Source organism: Papio anubis, chromosome 4 (assembly GCF_008728515.1).
Source record: "Papio anubis isolate 15944 chromosome 4, Panubis1.0, whole genome shotgun sequence".
NCBI lineage: Eukaryota > Metazoa > Chordata > Mammalia > Primates > Cercopithecidae > Papio > Papio anubis.
The window spans coordinates 126,517,056-126,532,694 of record NC_044979.1 but is presented as its reverse complement, the minus strand read 5'-3'; the positions used below and the strand labels follow the sequence as shown (position 1 = coordinate 126,532,694).

The following is a 15,639-nucleotide window of genomic DNA, read 5'->3' as shown; positions in this document are numbered from 1 at the left end:
GTGCAGTGTTTTTTGTTTTTGTTTGTTTGTTTTTGAGATGGAGTCTAGCTCTGTTGCACGGGCTGGAGTGCAGTGGTGCGATCTCGGCTCACTGCAACCTCTGCCTCCTGGGGTTCACAGTGATTCTCCTCACCACTACATCCAGCTAATCTTTTTGTATTTTCAGTAAAGACAAGGTTTCACTATATTGGCCAGGCTGGTCTTGAACTCCTAACCTCGTGATCCATCCGTCTCGGCCTCCGGAAGTGCTGGGATTACAAGCATGAGCCACCGTGCCCGGTCTTCTTCTTCTTCTTCTTCTTTTTTTTTTTCTTAATAGTTCAGGGCTCTGACTCTCAGCAGGGTGTCCTGCCCCAGGGTTCCCCTTGACCCATTTCAGAGGGGTGGTCGGGTGGGTCACTGGTTCCTCACCCTGTGCGACTCCAGAACTTGCATCCTGATGGGGGAAGGAGGAAGCAGTACCTGCCATGAGGGCATAACCCCAGCCCCAGGGCAGGCAGAAAATTCCCCCATCCCTGTTAAGATCCAGCCCCAATGCTGGTACTCAGGCAGGACCTGCCCGAGTGGGACCTATCTCCACCTTCCTCACACACCTCCCTGACGCTCACTTAAACTCCAGTCACCTGGGAACCTCTGCCAGACCTGTGCTTCCACCTGGGGAGCCCCTAGGGCCCTCATTTCACCCCATTCCCTGAAGCCTGGCAGCTGCTGCTACCCCACCCTCCAGCCAGAGGAGGGCGCTCCCTCCTCAGCTGTCCCTGTCACTATGGGGGTCCTTCCTCCCGTGAGCTCTGTGGCCTCGCACAGGCTGCTCAACACCTCTGAGCTCAAATCCCTGCCCCCATGGGGAAGCGTGTTCTGAAGATGAGAGGGGGAGAGGGCGAGCTGTAAGGGAAGCAGGTGACACGGGGCTGGACAGGGAACGGAACGGCCTGGCTCTCAAGGAAGGGAACTTCTCCAGATGGCTTCCTCCTCTGTCAAATGGGCCCATGAATACCCTATTGATGGTGAGAATTAAGAGATACGAAACCCATTCTTTCTTCATTATGATGATTTTTAGTTTCACAGTAGCACTTAGCACCTGCCCGCCCTCCTTCTCCACCACCCAGCAGGAGCGGGGCGGCCTGGATCTGTGTTCTGCCCCTGACCAGGGGGCCGCGTCTTCAGCAAAGTCTGCGGAGAGAAAGGTGCCGCTCCTGGAGGACAGCGGGATGGGACAGTCCCCTTCACACCCAGCCCCGCAGAGCGGGATAGAAACGCTGCCGCTGTCGACTCCATGCTGCCGGGAAGGGCACTGTGGGGGCCACTTTCTGAAAAGAAGAAACCGTCTGAACACAAAGTGGCTCAAGCAATGTTCATCTATCTGCCAGGGAAACGGAGGTCCTGAGTGCCAGAGCCCAAGTCACCCAGCAAGAGAAAACTCGGGTGGAGCTCAGGGTGTCCAGCCCCCGTCCACCCAGCCGCCGCGGTCAAGGTTAATAAGGGCAAGGGGCCAAGCAGAACCGCCTACAAGGAACCGAGTGCCCACAAAGCAGGGAGCGAAGAACGTTTCTTGTATCTGGAGCGCAGCCCTTTTGCGGAAGGCACAGTTCGGACTCCAGGAGCCAGGCAGGGATCCGGGCCTTGTTGCGGAGGGGACGCCCGGGCTGAGCTCACCTGCTGGAGGCGGCAGCCCCTGGAGTCATGGGGTCGCCGGCTTGTGGTGAGGGGCTGGCACTGTTCCTTGGCCCCGCTCCCCTCCCGCAAAGGGCCAGGAGGTCGGGCTCCCGGCGGTGTCCAGGCTCTCGCCCGCCGGTGCCTGAGCCGCACCCACCACGTCCCCTCCGCCCCCACACCTGGTGCGGAGGGTCCGGACCCGGGGTCATCTGGCAGGGCCCTGCAGCTCCCACGGGCGCCCAGCAGCGCGGAGCCCCTTCTCACTCCTGCTCGGGTGGCCTCTCCTCTCCGGGGGCTGCGTCCTCGCTGGACGCCAGGTTCCCGGATTCTTCTAGGTCGCCCTGGCTCCTGGCAGGTCCTGATGCCACGCAGTCCTCCATGGGCTCCTCTGACCTGAGAGGGACAGTGCGATGGGGCTGGCGGGGATGGGGGTCCCCGCGCTGTGGAAAAGCAGCGGGGCTGCTGCTGACCGAAGCCGCCTGGGTTTGTTCGGGAACAGTCCCCCTGGGGCCCCTCCGCCCGGCAAACGCTCCAGGTGCGGTTTGGGAGTGAAGCCGGACACCGAACACCATCCACGCTCAGCCCCACGGGGCTCCAGGAGTCCTGAGCCCAAGCCCCTACATTTGCATTTTATTTTAAAAACCTGAGGGTTAAAGTCGGGCAAGTCAGTTGCCTCCGTGTTTGTCGCCTGCTGCCTCGATGTCAGCTTCTTTTGCTGGCAGTCAGAGACCAATTCCCCAGGCCCTCCAGGACCCCCTATCTGGTGAGGACATCCTCTGCAATCATGAGCAGCACTGAGGTGCTTCAGACCCGGGTCACTGCCCCAACAAGTGAGAGGCCTCGCTCTGGGGACTGGAGATGTGCGACGCAGTCTCCCAGAGCCTCCATCCTCTTGCCCAAGGAGGCTGCGCACCCTCACTCAGGGCTGTGAGGAGGATGAGGGCAGCTCACAGGCTAAGGGGCTGCTGAAGGCAGCTTTTGTGGACAGGTGATTTACGAGCCTGGAGGAAGCAGGTTAGGGGTGTGTGTGTGTGTGTGTGAGAGAGAGAGAGAGAGAGAGAGTGAGAGAGAGAGAGAGAGAGAGAGAGAAATTCTCCCATGCGAGGATATCTGCCTGTCTCAGTAGAGTAGGAGTGAACAGCAGCATCCCTGCAGAGGAGCAGCATGTGGACAGAGTCACAGGTTCAATCACAACATATCCTTGTGAGTCAAGGAGAGCAGGTTCCCTGGTCACCTGTGGTCTGGGTTTTGTGTTTGCCTTTTACTGCTGTTCCAATAAGCCAGGGCACTGGGGCCAGATTGCCCTCAGCCATGGCCAATGGTTCCCTGACAAGCTGGGGAGGACCAACTCCCTTCCCATCATAGGGACACAGGAGATCAGAGCAGCCTGCCCAGTGTGGATATGAACTCAGAGAGAGGAAGCCACTGTCTCAGAGTCACAGAGCAGGTCAGTGGCAGGGCCCATGTCCCTGACCCCCAAGCTCTATTTCTCTGAGGAAATATTCCACCCAAGAGCATGAGAGTTCTCTGAGCGTGGACTCCCTGGCAGGTGAGGGTCATTTTACCCATTACCTCTTTTCAACCACATTGTGTATGTGGTTTGTATCAATGTCCCCATTGTAAGGCAGAAAACAGTCTCAGTGATGGGGCAAAGGCTGGTGCAAGACTACAGAGCTCAGAAGTGGCTGAGCTGAGACAAGAACCAGCAGGCTTCCTTCACCATTGCTCTGCTCCATCTGGAGGTTGGACAATTTACCTGTGTGCCAACAGCCACAAGCCTTTGTTGGCTCAGGGTAGATATGAAAAGCTGGAAACGATGAAGCTTCCAGCCCCACTCATTTCTGCAGGGGCAGGTAGCTGTGCTTGGCATGGACTCCCCCTTGCTCAAAATAGAGCCTCCTGTTCCTTCCGGTCGTCCCAGAAATGAGTCACAGGTGGGTGAGGTTGCATCCGGGCCTGGGCAGGATGATGTCTTCTGAGCTAGGCTGAAAACTCAAGCCTTGCAGCTGGGCAAGTTATGACTTCGGTTCTGCCTCAGCCACTCCCAGGCTGGACAACTCTGGCCATATCTCTCTGTAAGCTGCAGTTTCCTTATCTTTAAAATGGAGACAATGGCACCTCTCTCCCAGAGTAGCCACTGGGGTTTAATAAGGCCTTGGCATGAGAAGATGGCTTGGGTATTCTCTGGCATTACCCAGTGGCTGTATTGGTGAGTTTTCCTTGGTCTATGGTGACCTTCCTGAGGGTAAGGACCAAGTATGACTTGGCTTAGGACCCAGACAGGCACAGCACAGCCAGAACCAGAGGGGCCTAGGCCTGGGTATAAATTGGAATACAGGCATCTGGCCCAGTTTTTCTGACTCTGTCTCCTTCCCAACCTTTTCCAAACTGGCCCAAGGATCAGATTTGCCATGCTGCCCAGGCATGGTGGTCCTGTCTGAACAAGCAGCCTCAGAATTTCTCTGGTGCCAGCTGGACATCTCAGAGGGAAAAACTGGTCACCAATTTCTGCTTCAAGTGAATGGGGAAGAAAGCTACCACTTGCAGCTACTTATTATGTGTCACCAGTCAGACACTTTTCCTGTTTAGTGGTCACCTCAGCTAAGTCATAAAGACACAGAAAGGAGTGCCTTGTCCCAGGTTCACAGCTGAAAAGTGGGGTGTGGGAGAGGAGGTGCTGAAATCCACATTTATCTAAACCTTTCAGACCCATGTGCATTTCTCCATTTTTGCTACATTGTCCCCTCCTCGGTAACAGCCTGGGCTGCTACTCCTGCCTCTCACTTGCCTCTCTGCCTCCAAGCTGCCTGCACCTTAGGAAGCTCCATATTGCGCTTTCAAACCAGCACCCCAATCTGTCCCTCACCTGCTTGTGCCTTTCGATGACTCTCATTGTCCTCAGAAAATGACCCTGGCTCCTAGGTGTCCACACCTTTGTGGCCCTGAGCATGCTGACAGAAATAAAACTGCATGCCTCCTTTCCTTCCAGTGAAAAGAAATAACTGGATATTGCAACAATGTTTAAACGTATGAATCATTTAGGAGAAATCAGAGTATCCTTTTTCATAGATAAAAAACAGTATTCAAACCTAAAAAGAAAGAAAACAATTCTCCTAAATGCTGCCACACTTGGAGAAACAATGGAAAACAAGCACTGGAATCAGCTAGGCCTACCGGAGTTGCTGAGGGAGAATTAAATGAGTTATTATGTAATTTGCTTAGCAACCGTGCTTGGCTCATAGTTAGTGCTCAGTAATATCAGCTAGTCTTGTTTTTATGGTAAATAGAAGACAAGCTAGGAATGAATCCATGACCTTGGATGGGCATCCTCTCTGTCTTCCCCAGGACAGGGGTTCAGTGTCATTTTCCAGGAACCTAATGAAGCAGCCTTGTTCTTCTGGGGTGATACCTGAGATTTGTTGTCTAATGGCCATAAAAAACTAGGATATGGACACACAAGAGTGAGGTTAAGAGCAGAAGTCTAATAGGTGGAAGAAAGAGACAAGCTCCCTCCGCTGCAGAGAGAGAGGTCCCAAATGGGCTGCAGGATCCACAGTGAAATGCAGGGGATTTTATAGATGCCTGATGAGGGGGGCGGTATTTGATTTACATAGGGCATGAAAGATTGGTTGGACCAGGTATGTCATTTGCATGGAGCATGAAAAATTGGTTAGAGATATGTCATTTGCATGGTTAATGGAAAATTTGCATAGGGTGAAAATTTGTGTCCACTCCCACCCTAATCTTATATTATGTAAGCAGGTCTTCTTCCTGAGCTGCACCATATTGCCTATTTCTTTACTGTACATGTAGTAACAACAACAACAACAAAAATGGAACCTCCATGTTGGACATGCCTGGCTCACAGCCCTTTTCTATTGGCACAGCTGCCAGCATTCACCCTTCCAAGCTTTCAGCTTGCTTATCTATGTTTGCAGCTCCATTTTTCAGGCCGATCTTTGCTAGTAAGAAAAAAATTTATTTGGCTCTCTTGCTAAAGGGAAGCTCTACCAAGTATTCTTTTATGCTCACTATCCATCAAATAATTTTATTCTACTTCCTGTATCATTAAGACTCATCATCACTCAGAGACAACCAAACACTGTGACATTTTGACATAACCCTTTCCTAAAGTGTATATTTTTCACAACTTCGAGCATGCATGGCATACCATTTTTTCACTGAACACAGTCTATCATGAACATCTTTCCATAACTTAAAAGAAGCTGTGTACCAGAACAGTCCATCATGTTCTGTTTTCTTTCAGTAAATAGAAATCTTTAGAGATGGATCATTTTCCTTACAAGTAGATACCAAGTAAGAGGAGCAGCCTGTAAAGCAGAGAATAGCAGCTCATGCATGCTAATTATTGCTAACTTATCTGGCTCCCCTATTGATGGCATCTTGAGGGCAGTTATGAACATGTCATGCAGTCTCCAAGCAACACACAGTAGGCCCACCATAAATAGATTTTCTGACCAGCATGGGAGGTGCAATGGTGAGTTGCTCTGTTTCCTCCCTCCTGTTCCCTTCCCCTCCCCTCCCCTCCTTTCCCCCTCCTCCCCTCCCCTTCCCTTCCTCTCTCAGGAATCTTAGTCACAGAGAGAAAGGACAGCAGGGAACATGGTGAGGTGCTGACAGTTCTGGTCCACTGGATCTCACCATCCCTAGGACAGTAAATACTGTCCTAGTCACCACCCAGCAAGTTACCACCACATCATTTCCTACATGTTCCCAAATGAATAAAGGTAATTAAGCATAAATGCAAGCATAAGTGCAAATAAAAAGTAATTTCTCATGTTTTTAATCTAAACTGTCACCGTTTAGTTTACTATTTCAAGTTCTTTTTGTGCTAAATCATTTGTTTTTATTTATTTATTTATTTATTTATTTATTTATTTATTTATTTGAGATGAAGCCTTGTTCTGTCGCTCAGGCTGGAGTGCAGTGGTACGATCTGGGCTCACTGCAACCACCGTCTCCAGGGTTCAATTAATTCTCCTGCCTCAGCCTCTAGAGTAGCTGAAACTACAGGTGTGTGCCACCACACCTGGCTACTTTTTGTATTTTTAGAAGAGACAGGGTTTCACTGTATTTGCCAGGCTGGTCTCACACTTCTGCCCTCAAGTGGTGTACCAGTTTCAGCCTCCCAAAGTGCCAGGATTACGGGCATGAGATTCCATGTCCGGTCAATCATTTGTTTTTTTAAAGTGGCAGCCATAGTTCCTGTCCATCTGGATATATTTTGAACTTTTGTATGTAAAATATAACACTAAAAAACTTTATTATGTTTTAGGTAATCTAAGATTGGTGTATACAAACAAACATTACAGATTACTGTAGGGTTCAGAAAATGATGTATATATTATGACATTTATATCTCTAGTTTTTGATGTATAAATCTTCCTTTAGAAAAGATTGACTTCTTTAAAAAATTTCTCCACAAATTTAGGCTTATTTTATAAAATGGCACAACATTAAAAAAAATAAAAATACTTTTTACTTTTCTAAAAAAGTAAAATACTCTTTTACCATTTCACAAAATAAGCCTGAATTTGTCATACTATATAAATACTGGTACTCAAATAAAATACCAAATATTTTAATCAAAATTGTTTAGACAGTATATTTATGTAATTTTATGATTTTTAACTACAGTGATAGACATTCACAAATCTTCCATAAATCAAACATATTAGTATTAGGTTTTACATAGTAGTTATATATGAAAGATCAGGCCGGGCACAGTGGCTCATGTTTGTAATCCCAGCACTTTGGGAGGCTTAGGCGAATGGATCACGAGGTCAGGAGTTCAAGACCAGCCTGGCCAACATAGTGAAACTCTGTCTCTGCTAAAAATACAAAAAACATTAGCTGGGTGTGGTGGCAGATGCGTGTAATCTCAGCTACTCGGGAGGCTGAAGCAGGAGAATCGCTTGAACCCAGGAGGCGGAGGTTGCAGTGAGCCCAAATTGTGACACTGCACTCCAGCCTGGGTGACAGAGCGAGACTCCATCTCAAGAAAAAAAAATTCGAAGATCTTTTCAAAATGGATATTTTTAATTAATAATTTGGTGTTTTCAAATACACTGAAGTCTTGTGTTAATCACAGTAACTCTGGGGATAGTTAATTAATTTTATTTTTTTATGTTTAAAAATTTTTAGTTTAACCTAATATTGATTGATGATGAATAAACAAATTGATTTTTTTCAAATTTCATAGGTCTATTAAATTGTCAAATATATTTTTAATTTAAAAATTCTGTCTTTCAATATTGTTTCAGGGATTTAGGTCTAGTTGAATCTGCTCAACCTGTTAATCAGTGTCACATGCCAGATTCCAATTCACTTACAGTGTGCCTGTATGACTTTTCTTTCCATAGTGTTTGAATTAAATTTTTATTACTTATTATATATAAGTTATATATATATATATATAGCAGCTCATACATTTCAAGTGAAACCACAAGGTAAAATGAGTTCTGGCTTAGTAAAAAATGAGTTCTGGCTTAATATAAAAAAGCTGTTGGCAACTCAACATGTATAGATAGATGTGGCTCAACAAGAATTTAGATAAAAATATTGAACTATAACGTGTTGCTATGATTTAGTCTCTAATAAGCTTATAAATAAATCCATATTTCAGCACATATATCCAGTTGTATTCAGTACCTCTAAAAGTGGTATATCAAGAATTCTTAGGCTACTGAGAAAACAGATTCTGCTATTACCCAAGAAATCAACTGGAAGGCATTTTTATAACCTTATACCACATAAGGAAAAATTGAAAGGTAATACTAATAAATGCAAATTAGCAAAATCACAGTACAGAAACCTATAGTCTGTTATTCCAGGAAAAATAATAAAATTCTTATTTTGGCATTTTTCAGAAAGAATAAATACATTAAATATGACAAAATATACCCAGTCAAGTATAAAAAAATCTTTGAAATATAAATGATTTTATTCTTATTCTTAAATATTTACTGTAATATATTTAGAAGAACTTTTCGGTGAAAAATGCTTGTAGCTACTATGTATAAATTAAAACAATCCTTGGAAAAATAGTATCTTTTATTAATAATGTAGATCGAAGCTCCAACGATATAAAAGAATTTCTCCTGGGTTCATAGATCATGACCCAAATCAAGTTCAAATGAAGATATGTAACCGTCATAAGTTATATTATTAAATGAAAATACTTCTAGAAATAAAAATAAAAAGAGTTAAAAGCAAATGAAAAAAAGAAAGGAAGTGGATTGCTCACAATTACTCCTAAGGTATGGAATCAAACTAAGTGCTAATGCTAATCAACAGGTGAATGAATATAGAAAATGTTGTATATTTACACAACGGAATGCTATTCAGCCCTTCAAAAGAAGCAACTCTTGTTATTTGCAACAACCTCAATGAACCTGGAGGACATTATGCTAAGTAAAATTAGCACAGAAACTATAGAAGCAGAGAGTAGAATGATGATTGCCTGGGGCTGGGGGTGGAGGAGATGTGGGTCAAAAGTAATGGGTCTTCCCTATGTCTCTTACCTTAACATATAATTTATTCTTCTCTCAGTTTTGATTCACCAGGGAATGGAATCATATCCTGAGGAGTCAAAACTGAAGGAAATATATATTTGTTAAAGAAATGCAGGTGGCATATTGAAATTTCAGAGGCTTAGAAAAATAATATATTTTCTGCTCGCATCACTATCCCCTGTGGTTTTTTTTCATTTTTTCGTTGTTTTGTTTTGTTTAGTTTTTTGTTTTTTTCATGTTAAGAGGACTTCATGATCTTTCAGGAATCATATTATTTTTCATCTATCTGCATTCTTCTTTTTCTTCAGTGAATACATTAAAAAAGAGATGAAGAGAAGACACATTTGCTTCTTATCCACACATCACTTTCACTCACTCTTAGTCAATGTTGGTAGAGCTGAGAATAGCAGTTTCCTGGTAGAACAACCATTTCTCAGCAGTACAGAAATCACTGAAAGAAAAGTGTGTCTCTCATAAAAAGCTTTTCTTTTTTTTTTTTTTTTTTTTGAGATGGAGTCTTGCTGTGTCGCCCAGGCTGGAGTGCAGTGGTGAGATCTCAGCTCACTGCAAGCTCCGCCTCCCAGGTTCACGCCTTTCCCCTGCCTCAGCCTCCCGAGTAGCTGGGACTACAGGCGCCCGCCATCACGCCCAGCTAATTTTTTGTAGTAGAGACGGGATTTCACCGTGTTAGCCAGGATGGTCTCGATCTCCTGACCTCGTGATCCACCCGCCTCGGCCTCCCAAAGTGCTGGAATTACAGGCCTGAGCCACCGTGCCCAGCCAAAAAGCTAATGTATTTTAAGCAAAATAAGCATATGCATCAATACCAAAGTGCTTCTGGTAAAATAAAGATTCATTTTGTTGATTTCTTTTTCTCTTTTTTTTTTTTTTTTTTGAGATGGAGTTTCGCTTTGTCGCCCAGTCTGGAGTGCAGGGGGCGATCTCCTTTCACTTCAAGCTCCGCCTCCTGGGTTCACGCCAGTCTTCCGTCTCAGCCTCCCGAGCAGCTGTGACTACAGGTGCCTGCCACCACGCCTGGCTAATTTTTTGTTTTTAGTAGAGACGAGGTTTCACCGTGTTAGCCAGGATGGTCTCAATCTCCTGACCTCATAATATGCCCGCCTCGGCCTCTCAAACTGCTGGGATTACAGGCGTGAGCCACCGCGCCCGGCCTCATTTTGTTGATTTCTATTGAGCTCAGGTAATATTTCACCAAAAGGCTGGCATATATGTAGCCAAAAAAGGAATATTGTTTGAAATAAGAATATTGTGAATAAAGTTATTCTGTCAATAGGACAACATTATGACTTAATACAAGTCTTACCTGTAGTTGTACATCAAATGCTACTTTTTATTAAAACTTGTATTTTATATAAGTATTCAATTTCTATCACCTTTCTTCTCTGTTTCAACACCTTCTTCACTTTACACCAATGAAAAGCAAGCCAGCTGGTGACAGGAAAGCAGGTGTTGCTATTGCCGTTTTAATGATGACAATGAAGAGCACTCATTTCAGTAGTACTCACGTGCTGAACACTGTTATTACTGATAAAATTTTTCGCTAAGAAGACTATCTCATTCAAGTGTGTTTTATGGAATTGGGTTGACATTTAAGTGTCTGTGACTTACCTGGAATATTATAATTTTTCCTGAATCCAGATTGAGTACTATAAATAAACAATCTTTTACTAAAAGCCTTTCTGAGGCAGAGTTGGATACATCAAATTTTATTATAATATAGTTAAAGTGTGTTAACCATGTGTAAACCCTCTGAACACAGCACTCTCAGTTTCTAGTATTCACATTGAGTCACTCAGGGGAAATCGGCATCTCTGTAAACAGGCAGAAGAAGGTGCCCAGTGGAGGTGCACCACACTGCATGGAAATGCTGTCCACATGCATCTTTGGGGTCTTAATGTAACTAACTGGACTGTCATTTGCAGGGCTAGATACTCACTGAATCTGGTCATACTGTTTTTGGCAGCTAATGGCATTTGTTCCCCATCAGTTTTCTACAATTATTTGCTTTGCTGAAAAATAAATCTTTTGTTAACTTACTCTAAGAGACTAGATTTTCAATTTTCAATTTTCAAATATGAAAGCAAATCAGAGAAGAAGAATATGTGTATATAGCATGCATTTTCCTGCCTATCAAAATTCTTCTTGTATTGCCTTGGAAACCCTAGGAAACCACCTAAAGAATTCTCCCTTCAAATTGTTTAGCCAGAATTTTAGATTTCAAAAGATCCAAAACTTAACAACTGAGCAAAGCAAAAATCTTGTCTTTGCTTCTTGTTAGTAATCTGTCATTTCAGAAAACATGGCAATTATGCCAAGCCATTGAAAAAAAGGTGGTTTTGGTTAATTTTATCCCACTTAAAATGTTGTCTTTAATTGTTACTTTTATCATGTTAATCTAAGATAAACTATCTACGTAACTATTTATGCATTCAGGAAATATTATATCAGGCACGGTGGCTCACACCTGTAATCCCAACACTTTGAGAGGCCAAGGCAAGTGGATCATGTGAGGTCAGGAGTCCCAGACCAGCCATGCCTACATGGTGAAATCCCATCTCTACTAAAAATACAATAATTAGCCAGGTGTGGTGGTGTGTACCTGTAATCCCAGCTATTTGGAAGGCTGAGGCAAGAGAATTGCTTGAAACTGGGAGACAAATGTTGAACTGAGCCAAGATCTTGCCACTGCACTCCAGACTGGGAGATAAAATGAGACTCCATCATAAAAATATATATATATTTCTATTAAGGAAGGTGTTTAAAGTTCAGTATTGTAGTACAGTATAGCAGAATTCTCTAAAATCAGCAGAAGTTCAATGTAATTTCAAGGTTTTTTTTTTTTTTATTTTTTGAGACAGAATTTTGCTCTTGTTGCTCAGGCTGGAGTGCAATGGCGTGATCTTGGCTCACAGCAACCTCTGCCTCCCGGGTTCAAGCGATTCTCCTGCCTCAGTCTCCTAAGTAGCTGGGATTACAGGCATGCGCCACCAAGCCTGGCTAATTTTGTATTTTTAGTAGGGATGGGGTTCCTCCATGTTGGTCAGGCTGGTGTCCAACTCACAACCTCATGTGATCGGCCTGCCTCGGCCTCCCAAAGTGCTGGGATGAGCCACCATACCCGGTCTGGTTTCAAGGTTTTTAAACTGTGAAAACAAATGATGATTAGGTATGCTTTATGCTTTTTCCTTTCTTTTCTTTTCTTTTCTTTTTTTGTTTGTTTTGAGCTCGAGTCTTTCTGTCACCCAGGCTGGAGTGCAGTTGTGAAATCTCAGCTCACTGCAACTTCCATTTTCTAGGCTCAAGTGATCCTCCCACCTCAGACTCCTGAGTAGCTGGGAATACAGCCTTGTGCCACCATGTCGGGCGATTTTTGTACTTTTAGTAGAGATGGTGTTTTGTCATATTGCCCAGGTTGGTTTCAAACTCCTGGGCTCAAGGGATCCATCCACCTCAAACTCCCAAAATGCTAGTGGTACAGGAGATAGAAAGAAATTGTTTGGGCAGATAGCAAGGGTAAAAGAGTCCCTGGCAAGGTTTCCCTTTTAACCAAAAGCAGCCTGAAAAATTGAGCTGCAAACATGGATAAGCAAACCGGAACCTTGCACTAACTAGTGAATGCCAGAAGCTGTGCCAATAGAAAAGGGTTACCTGAGAGCCAGATATGTTCGACATGGAGGCTCCGTCCTCCCTTTCCTCATCATGCCTACGTTAAAGAAATAGACAATATGGCTGCTGGTCAGGCAGAGAACCTATCTGCATAATAAAAAATTAGGGTGGGGGTGGCCAGATTTTCACACCTATGCAAATAGCACAACTAGTCCTAACCAGTTTTTTGCACTGTATACAAATGGCGCACCTAATCCAATCAATATTTCATACCCTACGTAAATCAGGCATTAACTTCTCAAGATCATCTATAAAGCACCTTGCATTTCACCCAGAAACCGGCAACCCACTTCTCCAAGAACCCTCTCTGTGGCAGAGAGCTCTTTTCTCTCTTTTGCCTATAAAGTTCCACTCTGAACCTAACTGTGTGTGTGTCCATGTTCTAGTTTTCCATGCCACGATGCCACGAGGATTATAGCCATGAGCCAAGGCACCAAGCTGGTATGCTTTTATTTTTTGGAGACAGAGTCTTGATCTGTCTCCCAGGCTGGAGTGCAGTGGCTCCATCTTGGCTTATTGCAGCCTCTGCCTCCCGGGTTCAAGCGATTCTTATACCTTAGCCTCCCGAGTTGCTGGGACTACAAGCGCACACCACCACACCGGCTAATTTTTGTATTTTTAGTAGAGATGAGGTTTCACCATGTTGGCCAGGCTGGTCTCGAACTCCTGACCTCAGGTGATCACCCGCCTCAGCCTCCCAAAGTGCTAGGATTACAGGCATGAGCCACCGTGACCGGCACTGGTATGCTTTTTCATAACTTCAATTCTAGGAGGGTACCCACTGGTCTTTATGGGGCTTCTGTAAGGATACTGTAACCCTATTCCACCAGAATGGTGCAGACATGCTGATTTTATTAGAATGAGTTCAGTCTTCTTGGTAGACTGTTGGTATCCCAGAGGCTGACCATTCACCTCGGCTTACTAAATGTAGCTTCATGATGCCAATGAGTCCTTTCAGCCAGGTTGCCTTTTTCTTCTCATTGATGTAGTCATGTTGTGACCTCTTTTGCTTGTCTTATGCTATTCCAGATGATAGGTGATTATTTCTTCCATAAGTTAGACCCTCTTTCTTTCTTTTTTTTTTTTTGAGACGGAGTCTCGCTCTGTCGCCCAGGCTGGAGTGCAGTGGCGCGATCTCGGTTCACTGCAAGCTCCGCTTCCCAGGGTCACGCCGTTCTCCTGCCTCAGTCTCCCGAGTAGCTGGGACTACAGGCGCCCGCCATCACGCCCGGCTAGTTTTTTGTATTTTTAGTAGAGACGGGGTTTCACTGTGTGAGCCGGGATGGGATGATCTCGATCTCCTGACCTCGTGATCCGCCCGCCTTGGTCTCCCAAAGTGCTGGGATTACAGGCGTGAGCCACCGCGCCCGGTCCCCTCTTTCTTTTCTCTGCCATGAGATCCTCCTATGACGTATCTGTCTCTTTCTCTTAAAAGCACTTGTAATCCCAGCACTTTGGGAGGCTGAGGCGGGCGGATCACATGAGGTTGGGAGTTTGAGATCAGCCTGACCAATATGGAGAAACCCCGTCTCTACTAAAAATACAAAATTAGCCGGGCATGGTGGCGTATGCCTGTAATCTCAACTACTCGGGGGGCTGAGGTAGGAGAATCGCTTGAACCCGGAGGTGGAGGTTGTGGTGAGCCCAGATCACGCGAGTGAAACTCCGTCTCAAAAAAAAGTACCTCTGGGTCGGGCGCGGTGGCTCATGCCTGTAATCCTAGCACTACTTTGGGAGGCCAAGGCGGGTGGATCACTTGAGGTCATGTATAATATTATAGATAATATTATATATTATTATATTTTATATTATATACAATAATATATTACATGAAAAATTACATACTGCTCACATATTAAAATAATATTTTGAATATTAGAATATTTGAATTCTAGAACTAGAGTATATAAAGATGAAATTGTTACAATAAATTCCACTTGTTTCTTCGTTTTTTTTTTTTTAAGTTTGGCTACTAGAATGTTTAAAATTCACATGTGACTTACATTTTGTTTCAGAGGATTGCCTCCGTTTTAAAATCTCAGGCTGTCTGCTTAAAGGACCAGAAGCTAGGAAGGTCGTAAAATCTGAAATTGTTAAATAATGTTATTATATTTTTTCCATTTGTTAATAGCCATATAATTGTGAACTTCAAATATCTGAGACAGATCTCAGTTAATTTCGAAAGTTTAATTTGAGGCCAGGCGCGGTGGCTCACGCCTGTAATCCCAGTACTTTGGGAAGCCGAGGCGGGTGGATCACCTGAGATCAGGAGTTCAAGACCAGCCTGGCCAACATGGTAAAATCCCAGATCATGCAAGTGAAACTCCGTCTCAAAAAAAACTACCTCTGGGTCGGGCGCGGTGGCTCACGCCTGTAATCCTAGCAGTTTACTAAAAGAAAAATTAGCCAGCTACTCTGGAGGCTGAGGCAGGAGAATCGCTTGAACCACGGAGGTGGAAGTTGCAGTGAGCGGAGATCGGATCGTGCCACTGCACTCCAGCCTGGGAGACAGAGCGAGACTCCGAAAGAGACAGAGAGAGAGAGAGAGAAAAAGAAAAAGAAAGAAAACTGGACATGGGGAGGGGGCTTCCAGGTCCTAGGTAGATAAAAAACAAATGGTTGCATTCTTCTGAGTTCCTGATTAGCCTCAGAAAAGGAGGCAATCAGATATGCAGTCATTTCAGTGAGCAGAGGGGTGACTTTGAATAGAATGGGAGGCAGGTTTGCCTAAGCAGTTCCCAGCTTGACTTTTCCCTATAGC

The 15,639-nt window shown here is 44.7% G+C and overlaps 1 protein-coding gene across 1 annotated transcript; it reads right to left on the bottom strand.

The window, feature by feature from the left end:
* Window positions 1-225: 225 nt before the first annotated feature.
* Window positions 226-2,376, bottom strand: LOC101016518. Its single transcript, XM_009202899.4, has 3 exons — window positions 1,921-2,376; window positions 1,562-1,675; window positions 226-1,313 (listed from the first exon to the last, which is right to left on the bottom strand). Exons 1-3 carry the CDS (start codon window positions 2,226-2,228, stop codon window positions 749-751), a joined length of 987 nt encoding a protein of 328 aa, XP_009201163.2. The 5' UTR covers window positions 2,229-2,376; the 3' UTR covers window positions 226-748.
* Between the last annotated feature and the right edge of the window lie 13,263 nt (window positions 2,377-15,639).

Coding starts and splice junctions, on each gene's coding strand:
- LOC101016518 (XM_009202899.4), bottom strand. CDS start 2,228: ATGGTGTTCGGTGTCCGGCTTCACTCCCAAACCGCACCTGGAGCGTTT. Junction 1,676..1,920: donor GAGAGGCCACCCGAGCAGGA/GTGAGAAGGGGC, acceptor CCATGACTCCAG/GGGCTGCCGCCTCCAGCAGG. Junction 1,314..1,561: donor TCCGCAAAAGGGCTGCGCTC/CAGATACAAGAA, acceptor GTTTCTTCTTTT/CAGAAAGTGGCCCCCACAGT.